The sequence below is a fragment of the Ranitomeya imitator genome, chromosome 3 (genome assembly GCF_032444005.1).
Source record: "Ranitomeya imitator isolate aRanImi1 chromosome 3, aRanImi1.pri, whole genome shotgun sequence".
NCBI classification, from domain to species: domain Eukaryota; kingdom Metazoa; phylum Chordata; class Amphibia; order Anura; family Dendrobatidae; genus Ranitomeya; species Ranitomeya imitator.
The window spans coordinates 260,439,419-260,459,961 of NC_091284.1; the positions used below are offsets into that span (position 1 = coordinate 260,439,419).

The 20,543-nt window shown below is 45.1% G+C and overlaps 1 protein-coding gene across 1 annotated transcript in view; it reads left to right on the plus strand.

Annotated features, from left to right (window-relative positions):
* Positions 1–20,543, plus strand: part of CYB5R1 (cytochrome b5 reductase 1) — a 259,271-nt gene that overhangs the window by 219,630 nt on the left and 19,098 nt on the right. Inside the window, exon 7 of the mRNA XM_069760121.1 lies at positions 1,914–1,999. Coding sequence (XP_069616222.1) covers positions 1,914–1,999 — 86 coding nt within the window. The remainder of the gene's footprint in view (positions 1–1,913; positions 2,000–20,543) is intronic.

The window sequence follows — 20,543 nt, forward strand, 5'->3', positions numbered from 1 at the left end:
TGTATAAGGACTTTGGACTGAAATCACAATTTCTTGTTCAGTTGAGCGTATTTTACATCCATGAACTGTGCATATGCAAAAACAATAGTATATGGATGGACAGGACATTGACAAATGCAAGTCATGATCAAGTTCAAATGGCAGCTAGCTGGGTCAATACTAGAGAGTTGGGAAGAATCACAGAACTGATTACCACAAAAAAGTCAGGGGTATAGCCAGGGTAAAGTCTGGGTGTCAAAAAAAGATCTGTTGCAGAGAGATAATGCAAACAGTCCAGGGGTCAAATCCAGAAATGCATCCAGAGTTAAATGGAAGAGTACAGAAGAAACAGAAATCTGGCCACAACACAATATAAATGCACAAGAACTGAAATGTAATTTAATAACTGTGAAAAGACAACAAATAATTGGAATAATAATTTTAAGTATATTTCATCAACATATTCTGCAGAACTTTACAATACAGTGGGTATATGTTCAAAAAATATCAGTCATTATATTGCAGAGTAAACCCATTGCAAGTTAATTATCAAGATTTAAATAGGGTGTCATGTGAAAAAAGGTAAATGGATTCAGTAACGGTCGGAGGCAGAGCAAGGGTTAACAGAGGGATTTAATATAACAGCGCTGCTCCACACAGGGAGGGAGTAAATGGAACATAGGGTAGTGAAACTGTATATGATTAACTTAGGGAAACAGGTGTATAATAAGGTAGGGGAGAGTTCAAAAGTATCAAACTTATCGATCCGGTGGTGATGAGGAGCAGTCTCTGAGATGATAGCGGTGGCGTTCCAGCCTGAACGCTTGAAGAATCCGGTGTCGTCCTGGTACGGAAGGGGTCATGGATTCCGGTGTTGTCGGTGGTCCTGGGATGTCCGATCGCAGGTCCTGGGTCCAAGGAGGAGATCCGCTGAAGGAGGAACAGTCCTTTCTTTTATGCACTGACACAGCATGGGAGTATGTGGGAGCGGATATGCCAGGCAGTCGCACTCTGTCTGCAGCCTGGTCATCCCATCTGGGAGTGTGCCCTCTACGGTCTGGTCGACAAGGGGAATCACTCATGGTCAGTGGTATTACGGGAGTCAACACAGTCAGCGATCTCTGGAAGCATCTCCGCCTGTGGTCTCTGGTAAGCTTCCATAGGCCACTCTGGCTTGGGCCTACTTTGTACTGACCGTGCAGCGCAGGAGGGCTTGCGCTCAGTCTCTGCACACTACAGCTTCCCGCCCACTCTGAACTTGTTCCCACGCATTGTCACCCTTTTATGTCCTCCACACTCCCTAGTCTCATGTTCAAAGATTTGTCCAGAGAACTAAACTCTCCCCCCTGCAACTCGGGTGGCAGCAGCGGTGGTTCCGGACTCGTCCCGGACAAGGCACGCCGAGGCCGTCTCTTCTTACATCGTGCACCCCCTTTGGATACCAAAACTGAGCTGCCATTGTTCCTTTGACCCAATGATTAGACAATTATGATTGCACATAACTTAATTTATGGAAATCTATGGTTTGATTTCTTGGCCTGTGTGCTTTGGATGAGTTGTTATTGACATCTGGTGAGAATTTCGTGTTAATAGCACATTTAGAAATATATTTACTTAGAAAATTGGTGACAGGCTCAATACTTTTTCATCGGCTGTGTATATAGATAACTTTTTTAAAATTAATTAATGATCTGCATTTGTAAAGCTCTGAATCTTTGTACTAATCTTCACAACCTTATTTTACTTCATTCTATCTTTAACACCATGCTGATAGTGTTGGCTTACCTAGTTCATTCTGTCTTCATAGCTGAAATGAATTGCAAGTCTGACTAATATCTTTACTTAGAGAGTGACTTTCTCGAGTAATTGCAAAGTTTGAAATGTAAAGGATCAGTAGTATCTAAAGCATATTTATATTTTATATTTATTTTCAGGTCTTACTCCAATGCTTCAGATAATCCAAGCTATATTAAATGACCCAGAAGATGAAACAAAGTGTTTTTTATTGTTTGCCAATAAGGTAAGAGACACAAGCGTTCTTTTACTTTTATTTCCCTTTTTTAACTCCCGCTATTTGGTCATGAATTGCCATGGCAAACATCAGGACCACACAATCATGATCCAGAGTGCTGATGGGGATAAAGAGGAAACCCCACACTCTGTTAACCATTTATATGATGTAGTCACTATTGACAGCAGCATCTAAGGGGTTAAACAGGAATGGACAGTGCCAACACTGATAGTGGCTAATGCAGTAAGTTGTCAGCTATAGTGTACAGCCTTATATGCTATTCTCTCATATCTCAGGTCAGTAAAAAGACGTATTGGCGGTCAGTAAGGGGTTAATAAAACTCCCTGTAATACCTCAACACCTCCTCCTTCCACCTAACACACAAACTTCTGTCTACCTTGCTATGAGGGCAGAGAGACGTCCTCTTCTTGTCTTCATGCTGCGGCTCCAGTACAGGCGTTTGTCCTGTTGAGGGCAGAGCAAAGTACTGCAGTGCGCAGGCGCCGGGAAAGGTCAGAGAGGCCCAGCACCTGCACACTGCAGTACTTTGCTCTGCCATCAACACGGCAGACAAAGTACACCTGTGCCGGACCCGCAGCATGAATACAAGAAGAGGACGTCATCGTAAGAAGATGGAAGGCCCAAGACCAGACCGCGACGCCCATCGGACCAGAACCGAACCAGGATCGCCCCTGGGTGAGTATAATCGTATAATCTAACCTCTTTTTATCATCTTTCAGGATACATCGGGGGCTTATCTACAGCATTCCATTTTGTCTAACACACAATTTTTTCACCTTCAACCGCAGGATCTACCACCAGCTGAGGGGGACAGCGATGGGCAGCCCCTGTGCCCTGGCTTACACCAACCCCTTCCTTGGCTGGTGGGAGGAGACTGTGGTTTGGAGTGATGATTCTGAAAATGGTGATTTTTCTATGTATCGTGTTTCAGAAATCTGGACACGGTACATAGATGACTTTTTTTATTTGGACTGGCTCCATAAGTGATTTTGAGGGTTTTGTAGATAGGCTCAATCATAACAACATTGGGCTTTTCTTTACATCGGTGATTGATTTTTCCTCATTGCCTTTTCTGGATATACTAATCACAATTTCAGCAAAGGGAGGCCAGACTTACTAAATAGACAGAGGATAGGAAAGGTAACTTTGCGATCAGCACAAAAACCTACAAAAGACCACGCAGAGTGTGCAAAAAAGACCTCCGCACTGACTCACGGTGCGAAGGGGCCACTCTGCATCCCAGAGCTTCCAGCTAGCAAGACAAAATCATGAAAACCAGCTGGACAAGAAAACAATGAACAAATAATGACTATCAGGAACTTAGCTTCTGCAGGAGAAGGCACGTCACCAGAGAGATCCAGGAGCGAGCTGAACCAATGCAAAAACATTGACAGCTGGCATGGAGTAACGATCTGAGAGGAGTTAAATAGAGCAGTCAACCAAAGGATAAACCACGTCACCTGTGTAAGGAACCTCAGAAGCAGCAGCTTCACTCACAGCCACCAGAGGGAGCCCATAGACAGAACACGCCGAAGTACCATTCACGACCACAGGAGGGAGTTCGACAACAGAATTCACAACAGACACCCCCATTTCTCGGCATGTTAATCACATGCATAATGGCCAATCTAAGCATCTCAAATTCATGGCCATCGAGAAGGTGACAAAACCTATACGGGGGGGGGGGGGGGTGACTGGGACCAATTGCTGTTGCAGCGAGAGGCCAAGTGGATTTCTTATTTAAATACTGCGATTCCACATGGCCTGAATGATCAAATCAACTATAGCTATTTTATCTGAATCATTCCCCAGTGTGTTATGAAAGGCAATTCAGAATCACAATGGACATGGAGGTCAGAGCACATACAGTGAACTGACAATAACCCAAAATAATAGAACGAGCTCTGAGACGTGGGAACTCTGCAGACCGCAATCCCTAAGCCTATCAAACCACAACTAAAGGTAGCCGTGGAGCGCTCCTGACCAGAACCTAGGCGCCTCGTCACAGCCTGAGAAACTAGCTAATCCTGAAGATAGAAAAATAAGCCTACCTTGCCTCAGAGAAATTCCCCAAAGGAAAAGGCAGCCCCCCACATATAATGACTGTGAGTAAGATGAAAACACAAACATAGAGATGAAACAGATTTAGCAAAGTGAGGCCCGACTAGCTGAACAGAACGAGGATAGGGAAGATAACTTTGCGGTCAGCACAAAAACCTATAAAAAACCACGCAGAGGGGACAAATAGACCCTCCGCACCGACTAACGGTACGGAGGTGGTCCCTCTGCGTCTCAGAGCTTCCAGCAGGCGAGAAAAACCAATTAAGCAAGCTGGACAGAAAAATAGCAACAAAATAACATAAGCAAAACTTAGCTTTGCAGAGCAGCAGGCCACAGGAATGATCCAGGGAAAAAACAAGTCCCACACTGAAACATTGACAGGAAGCATAGATCAAAGCATCAGGTGGAGTTAAGTAGAGAAGAAGCTAACGAGCTCACCAGATCACCTGAGGGAGGAAACTCAGAAGCTGCAGTACCACTTTCCTCCACAAACGGAAGATCCCAGAGAGAATCAGCCGAAGTACCACTTGTGACCACAGGAGTGAACTCTGCCACAGAATTCACAACACCAGTGCCTCTTTATTTGTAGTCATCTTCTGGTATCACACAGTTATTATTATTTGATTATGCCTAAATCCTTCACTATCGTCACCCATTTTGTCATAGGATTTGCATGATTAAAGGGACACTGTCACCTGAATTTGGAGGGAACAATCTTCAGCCATGGAGGCGGGGTTTTCGGGTGTTTGATTCACCCTTTCCTTACCCGCTGGCTGCAATATTAGATTGAAGTTCATTCTCTGTCCTTCGTAGTACATGCCTGCATAAGGCAATCTTGCCTCGCGCAGGCGTGTACTATGGAGGACAGAGAATGAACTTCGAACCAATATTGCAGCCAGCATGCAGCCAGCGGGTAAGGAAAGGGTGAATCAAACACCCAAAAACCCCGCCTCCATGGCTGAAGATTGTTCCCTCCAAATTCAGGTGACAGTGTCCCTTTAACAATCATTAAATACATGTTTACCATAGCAATTTGTGGTATGGGGCTTTCCCCACCACATGGCACATTATATTATATATAGTTCTGAGAATTCTAATAAACACACCGTTTTAAGCCATAGGTACTGTTCATAACCGTGTTGCAACTATGTGGTTATATTATATAGGTCTTTTTCCTGTGTTATTGGTACCTACTACTTTTAATTATGTGCTGATGTTTCCATTGCTCCTGGCCTAGTCTACGGCTATGGCCAGGTTGCTTAGTTACGGTCACTTCCGGTCAGCGCTTTATTTTTTCACTAAGCCTCTCTAACATTCGGCGCTTATTTTCGATATTGTGCTATTGTAAGGACTCTACACCTCCCCTAAATACTTACCGCACTATTTTTGAGCGCCGTTCTGCTGTTATTGTTAGCAGCGCTACAGGCTTACAGCCTGGCGTCTCTGTTGCCAGGTAGTGGCTACTTCCTGTATCAGTGCGCATGACAGGAAGTGCGTGTATCATCTATCCATGCATGAACACCGCATGGCTTTTGGCGTGTGACATCATCTAAACTGTGAGTCTCACCTGCCCTCTGCATTATAATGTGATTATAGCGCTATACATGCTTCCATTATGTAGTATACAGAGTGTCGCTATCTGGTAGTGTGCTTTCCATGTATTATTGCTTCCTATAATACCTAGGTTACTCACAGCTGCCATGTGTTTGATTGCCCTATAGGAAGTGGTTATGTGTGTGTGTTTTTTTCACATTCCGGTTCCTATTTTAAGACTGGCCCTACGCCTTCACCACTCTCTGCAGGACAGCATAGAGGGTGGCAGGTCTCTTTGTCCCTCTTTTCCTAGCACATAGGCACTTTATCTCCTCATACAAGCAAGTCCCCTGATGATTTAGCTTGGAAGAAATGCGTCAGGACGACTGAACAGGGATAGTGCAGGGCATGTGTGTACAGGGGTAGATGTGGACTGCCCTTGTAAGGGCAGGAGCTTTCGTGATAGCTTACTGGTAGCCCCATAGGTAGGGATTGACATAGGGATTCCGGATCATCCCCTTACCAGTGAATATCCGGTGCTCCTATGCCTATACTTTGGAATTGGTGAGACCGTTCCTTTTCTATTATGTAATAAGTATCAGTAGCACTGTTTACATTGTGTACTATAACTGCTACTAGTTATTTATTGTTTTTACATGCAACTAAGTGTATGGAAATTAATGCTGTTGTTTACAAGAGTATTTCTTCTACAGCTTTTTTATACACCATACCTTAGTTTATATTGATTTCGCAAGCACTACGGCAGCCGTAATCTTTAAATCCTAATAGGGGTCTATAAGTCTCAATGGCCATTATACTATACGGTTGAGACTGCGCCCCAGTTTTTGTTCTCACTTGGGTGACTGGTTTTTTTTTTTTGTGTTGCTTAGAAATATTAAAAGTTACATTTTATAGTATCCACTTATGCTTTATTTTGATAATTTTCAGTGGTATCATCTGTGTGATTGACATTCAGAATACAGATATTGCTTTGTCGTTGTGGTGTTACAGTGTCTAGTCAATACAGAACTGCCCTACACTTTGTGAATGGTACAGTGAAACGCCCCTGCTACTCAGGGCCGTATTTGCCACTAGGCACTTGAGGGCACGTGCCTAGGGCAGGGACGATGCGGGGGGTGGCACCTGAGCAAGGTTTTTTGTTTTTGTTTTTAAAGTCCTGGGTCACCTCCCGACCGACCACCCCCTGCCTGCCTGCCTCCCACCCACCCTCCTTGAAGACGATACTCACCCTGCTCCAGCGATGCCTGGTCTCAGCATCTGTAGCGCGTCCTGAGTGAGCGGTCACATGGTACCGCTCATTAAGGTCATGAATATGCACATATTCATTACCTTAATGAGCAGTACCACATGACCGCTCACTCAGGAAGAAGGTGCTGCGCCGGGAGTCGGGACAGAGCCAGAGGGATGTCGGCGCGGCCACGCGGTGTGGGACAGGTGAGTATGAGCAGTACAGTAATGTGTGCAGGGCACGCTGCAGGCACAGTAATAGGGCATCTCCTTCCCGGCCGGCTGCTGGCTCCTCAGTCTATTTCTGCCATCATTGCAGGTAACAGAGCAGCCGCCCGACTGTCACCGTCACTCATTGCTGCATGACGACACTGTCTGGGATTTCCCAGCAAATAGAAACAGAGGCAGCTGCAATAGTGAGCAATCAGATACAGCCGAGCACCATGGCGGATAGGGCAGTGGTATTGTATGGGCACGATTGAGGGACAGGGGGAAGAAAGAGGACGGGGAGCAGAGCCATGGCAGAAGGAGCGGGGGGTGGAGAAATGAACCATGCATACGGGGGGATTATGAGCCATGCATACAAGAGGTGGGGAGGAATTATGAGCCATGCATACAGGAGGGGGAATATGCGCCATGCATAGAGGGGGGAATTTTGAGCCATGCATACAGGAAGGGGAGGTGGTGGAATATGAGCCATGCATACAGGAGGGGGTGGTGGTGGAATATGAGTCATGCATACAGGAGGTGGGAGGAATTATGAGCCATGCATACAGGAGGGGGGGGAATTATGAGCCATGCATACAGGAGGGGGGATGAATTATGAGCCATGCATACAGGAGGGGGGATATGAGCCATCATACAGGAGGGGGGGAATATGAGCCATGCATACAGGAGGGGGGGAATATGAGCCATGCATACAAGAGGAGGGGGGATTATGAGCCATGCATATGGGATGGGAGGGAGATGAGCCACGCATACAAGATGGGAGGGGGGCATTATACAGTATTGAGCATCATGTGGGGTCATTATACAGTATGGAGCATCATGTGGGGGTCATTATACAGTATGGAGCATCATGTGTGGCCATTATACAGTATGGAGCATCATGTGTGGCCATTATACAGTATTGAGCATCATGTGGAGCCATTATACAGTATTGAACAACTTGTGGGGTCATTATACAGTATGGAGCATCATGTGTGGCCATTATACAGTATGGAGCATCATGTGTCGCCATTATACAGTATGGAGCATCATGTGTGGCCATTATACAGTATGGAGCATCATATGTGGCCATTATACAGTATGGAGCACTGTGTGGCCATATTTATTTTTGTTTATAATTATTGTATATGAAACAGTGTGATCAGCAGTGCTAAATGGGTGTGGTTGGGACGTGGATATGGGTGTGACTAGTTGTGAAATGGGTGTGGTCAGAGGCGTGGCCTAAAATTTGCCGCAATTTTACGTGCGCCGCAAACTTTATACCTCTTTCCCTTCTTCAAAAGTTGGGAGATATGGTATCACATTTGCCAGATCACGGCAAGTGCCACAAATCCCATGGGGAATGAATGAGGCCAAACGCAGTGTTGCCGTAAGTGACCGTTACACGGCAGATGCAGAAAAACTGCCCGATCTGCTGCAAAAGGCTACTTTCACATCAGCGATTCTTGCCAAAGTCTATGCCGATAGTGTTAGGGTATGTGCACACGTCAGGATTTCTTGCAGAAATTTCCTGAAGAAAACCGGAAATTTTCTGCAAGAAATCCGCATTCTATTTTGCGTTTTTTTTAGCATTTTGCAAGCGAAATTAGCTTGCAGAATGCTAAAGTTTTCCAAGCGATCTGTAGCATCGCTTGGAAAACTGACTGACAGGTTGGTCACACTTGTCAAACATAGTGTTTGACAAGTGTGACCAACTTTTTACTATTGATGCTGTCTATGCAGCATCAATAGTAAAAGATAGAATGTTTAAAAATAATAAAAAAAATTTAACAAATGGTTATACTTACCTGCAGACAGCCGATCTCCTCAGCGGCGTCCGTACCTATAGATGGTGTGTGTGTGCAGGACCTTCGATGACGTCGCGGTCACGTGAACGGTCACATGAGCGGTCACGCGACCAATCACAAGACGGCGACGTCATCGCAGGTCCTTCACACAGAGCATCTATAGGAATGGAAGAAAGAGCATGCACCGATGAGAGGCGGGAGGACTCCGGGGCCATCAGAGGGTGAGTATAGCACTATTTTTTATTTTAATTCTTTTTTTTACCAATTATATGGTGGCCAGTCCATGGAGGAGAGTCTCCTCTCCTCCACCCTGGGCACCAACTGCACATAATTTGCTTACTTCCCGCATGGTGTGCACAGCCCCATGCGGAAAGTAAGCAGATCAATGCATTCCTAGGTGTGCGGAATCCCCGCAATTCCGCAAATTTAATGAACATGTTGCTTTTTTTTCCGCAATGCGATTTTTTCGCGGAAAAAAAGCAACATTTGCACAAGAAATGTGGAATACACTTTAAATAATAGGAGTCATATGTAAGCGTTTTTTTCGCGTTTTTATCACGTTTTTATAGCGAAAAAAACGCGAAAAATACTGAACGTGTGCACATGGCCTTATACTCACCAATGGGGGAAGGCAGCACTAAAAGTGCCTAGGGCAGCAGAAACTCTAAATACAGCCCTGCTGCTACTTGAATAACATCATTAATCCAATCATTGTGCCTCTGCATGAACAACACAGGCCTAATTTCACTTTCATGGACGACAATGCTCCAGCTCAACCAGGGCGCGTCATTTGTGAGCGGGTGCTAGAGACTGTGGTACCTCAAATAGAGTGGCATGCACTTTCCCCAGACCTGAATCTCATAGAAAACCTATGGGGTCCAATGAGTTGCCATACTTTCCGTTTCAGGAAAGCATCCACCATGTTGAAGCTCGTAACTCTGTAACCCAAAACCTCAATGACTTGAGGGCTGCAATTCAAGAAGAGTAGGATGCCATTCCTCAGCAGACAATAACTCGAAGGACAGCATGAGACGTTGTCAAGCTGAAATTGATGCTCAAGGCCACATGACAAGTTTTTGAGACATTGACATTTTTTGTTGGGGTATACCCACCTCTTGGCTTTTGTTTCAATAAATTGTTCGAGATGACAGAATCACCATTGCATGCTTCTACTTAAATGCCCCAATTTCATTATAAAATATCACCTTAGCATGAACTTTTTAAGTTTTCCATAAATTTTGCCGAAATCAAAATATCCCTTTTTGTGAGTAGTATATATACTGTATAGAGTGGATATATAAAAAAAAGTCTGCACACCCCTATTAAAATCCCAGGTTTTTGCAATGTAAAAAAATCATATGCCTTTGTTCTTCTACCCCACTTTTGCCCACTTTGTCATAGCTGGGAAAAAATGGTGCGAGAACGCCAAAAGTCACAACATTTTAGCGCAGTCTCAAGCTACACCAAAATTAGGTTACTTTTCAAAGCTTTTTACAGAATGTTAAATATGCTTATTTCCTATATTTATTTAATCAGGACTCTTTACCAGATGCCTCATAAAAAATGTAGTGGTCTATTGGATTGTCCACCCAAAAGCATCATTGCAGCAAAACATAAAATAGGTGAAATAGTTACAAAGAGATTGTCCATATCAAAGTTTATTCCCCATCTTTCCTGAGATTCTGAATGATAAATGCCGTCTGTCTCTGTCATGGAGTATGGTAGAAGTCATCATGAAGCACATGGCTACCAGCTGTTCATTCCATCTGTGAGCAGTCTGAAGTCCATAGAGAGTGAAGGAGAAGGCCCCAAGTGACAGCCCACCCTCCAATGAGCCGTGATTATATATGTCCCATAGAGCACGTGTTCTCTCTATATGGTGTTAACTTTTACTCTGAGCTAAATATACAGGAATAGCAAATGCAATGTCAGCAAAAGCTTCCACGAGGCTCAGTATAGAACTGAGTGTAATAATCAATAATTAATATTTAAAACAGAACATGTTTGAATTGGGCAAAAAGGTCGCAGGAAATGCAACATAGCTCTCCTCCCAAAAAAATCAAACAAAATTTGTGCTTCCAAATCCAAGTGCCCACCTTCCTTCTGAGCCTTACAGTGTGCCTAAACTGCAGTTGGTGTCCACATGTTTGTCTTTACTGTGCCAGGGATAACCTACTTAACAATTTACAGAGTGCATGTTTCCTGAAGCACAAGCTAGGTAAAATGTGTTGGGTGCTATGTGGCATATTTGCAAATTTCAAGCCACAACATGAACTGCATGTTGATTTCTTGAAAATCAAAATCGCCAGTACACTTGTAGAGATGTTTCCATAGGAATATAATTTGCAAAATTAGACCACATGATAGGGGATTCTGCAGTTCTGGCAATAGAGGTCCTGCAAATGGAGTCCACAAACTATTGTAGGAAAATTTTCATTTTAAAAGTCAAATAGCGTTTCTTCTCTTCTAAACCCTGTTGTGTGGCCAAATCACCTGTTCCCCTTTGTAAAAATGTACAATCTGTGGTTAAAATAGCATTTTAATGGTTAAAATGTAATTATTTTTTCTGCACTGCCCAATGGTATAAAAATCTGTTAAATAACTGTGGTGTCAACATGCTCCCAACGCCACTAAATGGATTAATTGAGGGATGTAGTAAAATGGAGTCAGTTATGAGAGTTCTGCTGTTCTGGCAGCTCACATGTTCTCCTAATTAGAGAAATTAGAGAAGAGCGAACTTTTCAAGGTTCGGTTTGACAAAAGTCCCAATGTCCGCCGATCATGTTCGACAAACAGTTCATTGAAAGTCCCCGAACTGCATTGAATTCAATGGAAGGCAAAACGAAACGTATAAACAACACTTTAAGGGGGGCCAAAAAGCTTCCCAAACAACTCAAATTGGGGTAGACATCAGGAAAAGTGGAATCAATTGGCCCAGAGTTCAAATAGTATAACTGTGCAGCATGGATGCATGGGCTTGGACCAGCATTTCTAGCTGAAACATTGATCAGTAACAGGTGGATGAGTGACAGGTGTAGGTCTGCTGCTTTGAGAGGTCTGTCAAATTCAGGCAACACACATGAAGGAGACCCAAATTGGAGTCCAAACATTTCCTAAATTAGGGTCAGGCACCAGGTAAAATGGCATCCAATGACCCACCCACAGTAAAAATTTGATAATGGTACAGCAGCAGTCAACAATGGGCCATGAATGCGGTATCAGGGTCGCGGTCAGCATTTAGAGCTTTGAAATGAACTTTCAACTAAGACGAGGTGGGTGAGGGAGCGGTGTAAGCCTACTTGGCCCTGATACCTCATGCAACAGCTGAAACTGTTATTTTTCCCAGCCACGCTCAGGTGGCACAAAAATCAGTTTTATAGACTACTAATGGTAGAAAAACGTAAGGCTAGTAATACAGGTAGTTAACTGAAAGTATTGCAGTTTGTCTGGTACCATGAGCCACCCTCCCATGGCACGTGCCTGTGCAGTGACAGTCCAGAACTTAGAGAAATTGTTATCCCTTCTGCATCCTATACTGCTTCCACCTCTTCATTTAGTACCACCACCTCCTCTCGTAGACTATTCAAAGTGTGCTCCAGTATGTTTGATGACTGGAATAGTGATGCTGATGATGGCACTGTCAGCGCTATCCATCTTAGTAGTCATTTCAAAACTGTGCAGAAGGGTGCAGAGGTCCTTTATCTGAGCACACTCTGCAAGCGTGATTTGCACCACCTCCGTACTGCATTGGCCCAGGCTATGCAAAATGACATACTGCACCAGGGTTCATTGCTGCTACCACAGTGGCTGCGACAAGTGCACAGTGGAATTCCACTGTGTTGGCACATTGCAATTCAAACGGTTAACCAGTAGGCCAAAAGACCTCTATAGCAATGCAAGGTGGATTCCCTGCGGGGTGTGTTCGTCAGAAGTGAGCACACAGCGACTGTGCTTTCTGCAGCACCGCATCCAGGAATAGTGGTGGAGAAATTGCTGGACCACCAGGTTGAGGACATGAGCCATGCAAGACACGTGGGTGAGGTTGCCCTGGCATAGAGCCATCACCAGGTTTGCACCGTTATCGCACACGGCCTTCCCTCGCTCCAGGTTCAGTGAAGACAGCCATTGCTCTAACTCTGCCTGGATAGCCATCCAAAACTCTTGACCTGTGTAATCTCTGCAATCTCCAAGACATATTAATTTAAACACTGCCTGACTGTGGTGTGCCCTGGCTGTGCAGTACAAAGATGGGGGATTATGGGGGATTCTCTCTGCACTGTTCAAACGTGTGTCTCATTAAGGGAGAGGATCAGGGCGCAGGTAGAGGCCCTAGAGGAAGTGGAGGAGTCAGAAGCAGTGGAGGAAGTGTTAGATACAAAGGTTTGTCCTGAAAGTTTTGGGGATTCTAAAACTTATGGAGCAGCCCCTTGACCATCTGCCCCACAACCACCAGAGTCTCCCAGTGCCCAGTCAGCGAGCTGTAACACCCATGTTTACTCATCCAGGTGTCAGTGGTGAAATGCACAATGGAAAACATAGATTTTTTTCAGGGAACGGGTGATGTTGTCTGCATCATGCTGGGGTAGTGCAGGCACAGCTTTCTTAGAGCTGTAATGGTGATTGGGAAGCTGGTACTGGGGGACTGTGATGACCATTAACTCTCGGAAACAGATTGTAACCACCAGGCGGAAAGGCAGCATTTCCGTTGCCAACACATTGGAGAAGGTGGAGTTCAAGATCTTAGCTTTTGCATGTGTAGGAGGAATCAATATTTTATGTGACCACAACTTCGGGCCAAGGGTTGGCTGCTGTGCTGATAGAGGGTGGAGTATGGTGCATAGGACAATCTGCTGGTCTGTGAGTGAGGTGCAGGCATTGATGTTATGGTACACTGAGAAAGCTGTGATGTACTCAGTGAATCAAAAACAGCATTCATTTCCACTTGTGTAATAGCTAAAGGGCTCTCATTCACCCTGACTGTAGGGGATAATCAAGTGGAGGTTCTGTGGTTGGAGACCTGTGTGAGAACACTTGCCACAGTGACAAAGGAGGAAGAAGCAACAGATACTGTTGATGGAACGGCGATGCCCGCTAGTCTGCATTTTAGCGCAGTGTCTGTTTCCCAGACTAAGGCATGTTAATCATGCATGTGCTGGTTCAATCATGTAGTAGTCAATGTATTGCAATGCTTGGTTCGAGTAGTGTTTTACAAAGTTGGCAGATAATGTGAGTAGGGTCATCTTTTGTGGTGTAAAAAAAAGACCCAGGCTAATCAACTCTTGCAGCTCATATGAACTGCAGACTCTCAACCGGCGCTAGCCACAGCCAGAGTTGTGGCTGAGGATGCAGTGCTTGTCGTGGTTGCATCACTCTGTTTCTGTGCGGCAAGCTGCAACATAACTTCCTCGTCTTCCTTCTCCTTAACCTCCTCTGCTGAGCTATGTGAATCTTTGGAGCAGAGCTCTGATGCCCATGGAATAGAACATGTGAACAGCTCTGCAGACTCACCTATCTGTGGCTCCTGTTATGATCTGGTGGTTTAGGAGCAACATGGGATGAGCTCTGAAGGAAGTGGTACCTGTACTGACCGCAGTCCCTAAGCTCAACACAACACTAGAAGTAGCCGTGGGATGCTCCTGACACTCCCTAGGCACCTCGTCACAGCCTAAGAACTAACTACCCCTAATGATAGAAACAGGAAAACTATCTTGCCTCAGAGAAAATCCCCAAAGGATAGATAGCCCCCCACAAGTAATGACTGTGAGTGGAGAGGGAAAAGACATACACAGAATGAAACCAGGATGAGCACAGGAGGCCAGTCTAGCTAGATAGATAGGACAGGATGGAATACTGTGCAGTCAGTATAAAACACTACAAAAATCCACGCAGAGTTTACAAAAAAATCTCCACACCTGACTAAAGGCGTGGAGGGTAAATCTGCTTCCCAGAGCTTCCAGCTTAACTGAATTAATTCATACTGACAAGCTGGACAAACATAGAAAGCACAGAACGGATAAGTCCACAACCTGTGGACAGAAAAGAGCAAGCAAGGACTTAGCTTTGCTGAACTGGTCAGGATAACAGGAAAATCCAAAGAGATGTGAATCCAACCAGGAACCATTGACAAGTGGCAGAAGCTGAAGGAAAGAGCCAGGCTAAATAGCCGAGCAGAATAGACAATCAGTGGAAGCAGCTGCTGACTGCTAAATCCAAGGAGCAGCCATTCCACTTAAAACCACCGGAGGGAGCCCAAGAGCAGAACTCACAAAAGTGCCACTTACAACCACCGGAGGGAGCCCAAGAGCGGAATTCACAACAGTACCCCCCCCCCTTGAGGAGGGGTCACCGAACCCTCACCAGTGCCCCCAGGCCGATCAGGACGAGCCAAGTGAAAAGCACGAACCAAATCGGTGGCATGGACATCGGAGGCAACAACCCAAGAATTATCCTCCTGGCCATAACCCTTCCACTTGACAAGATACTGAAGCCTCCGCCTCGAAAAACGAGAATCCAAAATTTTCTCAACCTCATATTCCAACTCTCCCTCAACCAACACCGGGGCAGGAGGATCAACCGAGGGAACAACGGGCACCACATATCTCCGCAACAAAGATCTATGGAAAACATTATGAATGGCAAAAGAGACTGGAAGAGCCAAACGAAAAGACACCGGATTGATAATTTCAGAAATCTTATAAGGACCAATAAACCGAGGCTTAAACTTAGGGGAAGAAACCTTCATAGGAACATGACGAGAAGACAACCAAACCAAATCCCCCACACGAAGCCGGGGACCAACATACCGACGGCGGTTAGCAAAACGTTGAGCCCTTTCCTGAGACAACGTCAAATTGTCCACCACATGAGTCCAAATCTGCTGCAGCCTGTCCACCACAGAATCCACACCAGGACAATCAGAAGGCTCAACCAGAAGAAAAACGAGGATGAAAACCAAAATTACAAAAGAAAGGTGAAACCAAAGTAGCCGAACTAGCCCGATTATTAAGGGCAAACTCGGCCAATGGCAAGAAAGCCACCCAATCATCCTGATCAGCAGACACAAAGCATCTCAAATAGGTCTCCAAGGTCTGATTAGTTCACTCAGTTTGGCCATTAGTCTGAGGATGAAACGCCGAAGAAAAAGACAAATCAATGCCCATCCTAGCACAAAAGGCCCGCCAAAACCTAGAGACAAACTGAGAACCTCTGTCAGACACAATATTCTCCGGAATGCCATGCAAACGAACCACATGCTGAAAAAACAATGGAACCAAATCTGAGGAGGAAGGCAACTTAGTCAAAGGTACCAGATGGACCATTTTAGAGAACCGGTCACAAACAACCCAGATAACAGACATCTTCTGGGAAACAGGAAGATCCGAAATAAAATCCATGGAAATATGCGTCCAGGGCCTCTCAGGGACTGGCAAAGGTAAAAGCAACCCACTAGCGTGGGAACAGCAAGGCTTGGCCCGGGCGCAAGTCCCACAGGACTGCACAAAAGCACGCACATCGCGCGACAAGGAAGGCCACCAAAAGGACCTAGCAACCAAATCTCTGGTACCAAAAATCCCAGGATGACCAGCCAACACAGAACAATGAACCTCAGAAATCACCTTACTTGTCCATCCATCAGGAACAAACAGCTTCCCCACTGGACAGCGGTCAGGCCTATCAGCCTGAAATCTTCGAAGCACCCGCCGCAAATCAGGGGAGATGGCAGAAAGAATCACCCCTTCCTTAAGAATGCCAACCGGCTCAAGGACTCCAGGAGAATCAGGCGAAAAACTCCTAGAGAGGGAATCAGCCTTAACATTCTTAGATCCCGGAAGATACGAGACCACAAAATCAAAACGGAAGAAAAACAGGGACCATCGAGCCTGTCTAGGATTCAGCCGCTTGTCCGACTCGAGGTAAATCAGATTCTTATGATCAGTCAAGACCACAACGCGGTGCTTAGCTCCTTCAATCCAATGTCACCACTCCTCAAACGCCCACTTCATAGCCAACAACTCCCGATTGCCGACATCATAATTGCGTTCTGCAGGCGAAAACTTTCTGGAAAAAAAAGCACACGGTTTCATCAAAAGAACCATCAGAATCCCTCTGAGACAAAACGGCCCCTGCCCCAATCTCAGAAGCGTCAACCTCAACCTGAAAAGGAAGAGAAACATCCGGCTGACGCAACACAGGGGCAGAAGCAAATCGACGCTTAAGCTCCCGAAAGGCCTCAACAGCCGCAGAGGACCAATTTGTCACATCAGCGCCTTTCTTCGTCAAATCAGTAAGGGGCTTAACCACACTGGAAAAGTTGGCAATGAAACGGCGACAGAAATTAGCAAAGCCCAAAAATTTTTGAAGGCTCTTCACAGATGTGGGTTGAATCCAGTCATGAATAGCTTGGACCTTAACAGGATCCATTTCCATAGACGAGGGAGAAAAAATAAAACCCAAAAAAGAGACCTTCTGAACTCCGAATAGGCACTTAGACCCCTTCACAAATAAAGCATTATCACGAAGGATCTGGAACACCATCCTGACCTGCTTCACATGAGACTCCCAATCATCGTAAAAAATCAAAATATCATCCAAATATACAACCATGAATTTATCAAGATAATTGCGGAAAATATCATGCATGAAGGATTGGAACACAGATGGAGCATTAGAGAGCCCGAATGGCATCACAAGGTATTCAAAATGGCCTTCAGGCGTATTAAATTCAGTTTTCCATTCGTCACCCTGTTTAATACGAACAAGATTATATGCCACTCGGAGGTCAATCTTAGTAAACCAACTAGCCCCCTTAATCTGAGCAAACAAATCAGAAAGCAAAGGCAAGGGGTATTGGAATTTGACCGTGATCTTATTAAGAAGACGATAATCTATACAGGGTCTCAAGGAGCCATCCTTCTTAGCAACAAAAAAGAAACCCGCTCCCAATGGTGACGAAGACGGCTAAATATGCCCCTTCTCCAAAGATTCCTTAACATAGCTCCGCATGGCGGCATGCTCTGGCACAGACAGATTGAAAAGTCGGCCCTTAGGGAACTTACAACCAGGAATCAAGTTAATAGCACAATCACAGTCCCTATGTGGAGGAAGGGAACTGGACTTGGCCTCATCAAATACATCCTGGAAATCGGACAAAAACTCAGGGACTTCAGAAGAGGGGGAAGAGGAAATTGACATCAAAGGAACGTCACTATGTACCCCTTGACAGCCCCAACTAGTCACAGACATAGTTTTCCAATCCAGCACCGGATTATGTTCCTGTAACCATGGAAAACCCAGTACAACAACATCATGCAGGTTATGCAACACCAGAAAACGGCAATTTTCCTGATGTGCAGGAGCCATGTACATGGTCATCTGCGTCCAGTACTGAGGTTTATCCTTGGCCAATGGTGTAGCATCAATGCCCCTCAAAGGAATAGGGCTCTGCAAAGGCTGCAAGGAAAAACCACAACGCCTGGCAAATTCTAAGTCCATTAAGTTCAGGGCAGCGCCTGAATCCACAAATGCCATGACAGAAAAGGACGACAATGAGCAAATCAGGGTCACGGATAAAAGAAATTTAGGCTATACAGTACTGATGGTAACAGACCTAGCGATCCTCCTAGTACTTTTAGGGCAATCAGAAATAACATGAGCAGAATCACCACAGTAAAAACACAGCCTATTCTGACGTCTGAATTCCTGCCGTTCTGTTCTAGTCAAAATCCTATCACATTGCATAGGTTCAGGACTCTGCTCAGAGGACACTGCCATATGGTGCATAGCTTTGCGCTCGCGCAGACGCCGATCAATCTGAATGGCTAGAGACATAGATTCGCTCAAACCAGTAGGCGTAGGGAAGCCCACCATAACATCTTTAAGGGCTTCAGAAAGACCTTTTCTGAAAATAGCAGCCAGAGCATCCTCATTCCATTTAGTGAGCACAGACCATTTCCTACATTTCTGGCAGTATAATTCTGCCGCTTCCTGACCATGACACAGGGCCAACAGGGTTTTTTCTGCATGATCCACAGAATTAGGTTCGTCATACAATAATCCGAGCGCTTGAAAAAATGCGTCTACATTCAGCAATGCCGGATCCCCTGATTCAAGGGAGAATGCCCAGTCCTGAGGGTCACCACGCAGCAAGGATATGATGATTTTAACTTGCTGAATGGGATCACCAGAAGAACGGGGTTTCAAAGCAAAAAACAATTTGCAGTTATTTTTAAAGTTCAAAAACTTGGATCGGTCCCCAAAAAACAAATCAGGAGTAGGAATTCTAGGCTCCAAAGCTGGAGTCTGGACAACATAATCTTGGATACTCTGTACTCTTGCAGCAAGTTGATCCACACGAGAAAACAAACCCTGAACATCCATGCCAGAGCATAAATCCTGAACCACCCAGAGATCAAGAGGAAAAAAAAGACAAAGCAGAGCACAGAAAAAAAAATGGCTCAGAATTTTTTCCTTCTTTTGAGATGCATTTAATTCATTTTTGGCCACTTGTACTGTTATGATCTGGTGGTTTAGGAGCAACATGGGACGAGCTCTGAAGGAAGTGGTACCTGTACTGACCGCAGTCCCTAAGCTCAACACAACACTAGAAGTAGCCGTGGGATGCTCCTGACACTCCCTAGGCACCTCGTCACAGCCTAAGAACTAACAACCCCTAATGATAGAAACAGGAAAACTATCTTGCCTCAGAGAAAATCCTGATTTCATGTCTGCGTATGTTATTTCCCTCTCCTCTCACAGTCAATATTTGTGGGGGGCTGTCTATCCTTTGGGGATTTTCTCTGAGGCAAGATAGGTTTCCTGTTTCTGTCTTTAGGGGAAGTTAGTTCTTAGGCTGTGTCGAGGGGTCTAGGGAGTGTTAGGTACCCCCCACGGCTACTTCTAGTTGTGCTGCTAAGTTCAGGGTTTGCGGTCAGTACAGGTACCACCTTCTCCAGAGTACGTCTCATGCTGCTCCTAGGCCACCAGAGCATACCAGTACAACTGGCCCACAATGAGTTAATTGCATCTCAGAAGAAGAGAGGAAAAGTTTTGAGCCATTTTTTTTTCCTTAGCCTGTTTTGTCTTTTCCTCCCTCTTAATCTCGGGGTGGCTACGGAACCTAGTAATAGCATGGATGTTCAGGAGTTAGTTTCTCGGGTGGATCAGCTTGCTGCTAGGGTACAAGGTATTTCAGATTATATTATTCAGACTCCTGCCTTAGAACCTAGGATTCCTACTCCTGATTTATTTTTTGGTGACAGATCCAAATTTTGACTTTCAAAAATAACTGTAAACTGTTTTTTGCATTGAGACCCCGGTCCCCTGGTGATCCCATTCAGCAGGTTAAAATCATCATATCCCTGCTGCGTGGTGACCCACAGGATTGGGCATTTTCCCTGGAATCTGGCAATCCTGCTTTGCTTAATGTTGATTCTTTCTTTCAAGCATTGGGGTTATTGTATGATGAGCCTAATTCTGTGGATCAAGCTGAGAAGATCTTGTTGGCCCTGTGTCAGGGTCAAGAAGCGGCAGAATCGTATTGCCAGAAATTTAGAAAATGGTCTGTACTGACTAAATGGAATGAGGATGCCTTGGCGGCAATTTTCAGAAAGGGTCTTTCTGAATCCGTTAAAGATGTTATTGTGGGGTTCCCCACGCCTGCTGGTCTGAGTGATTCT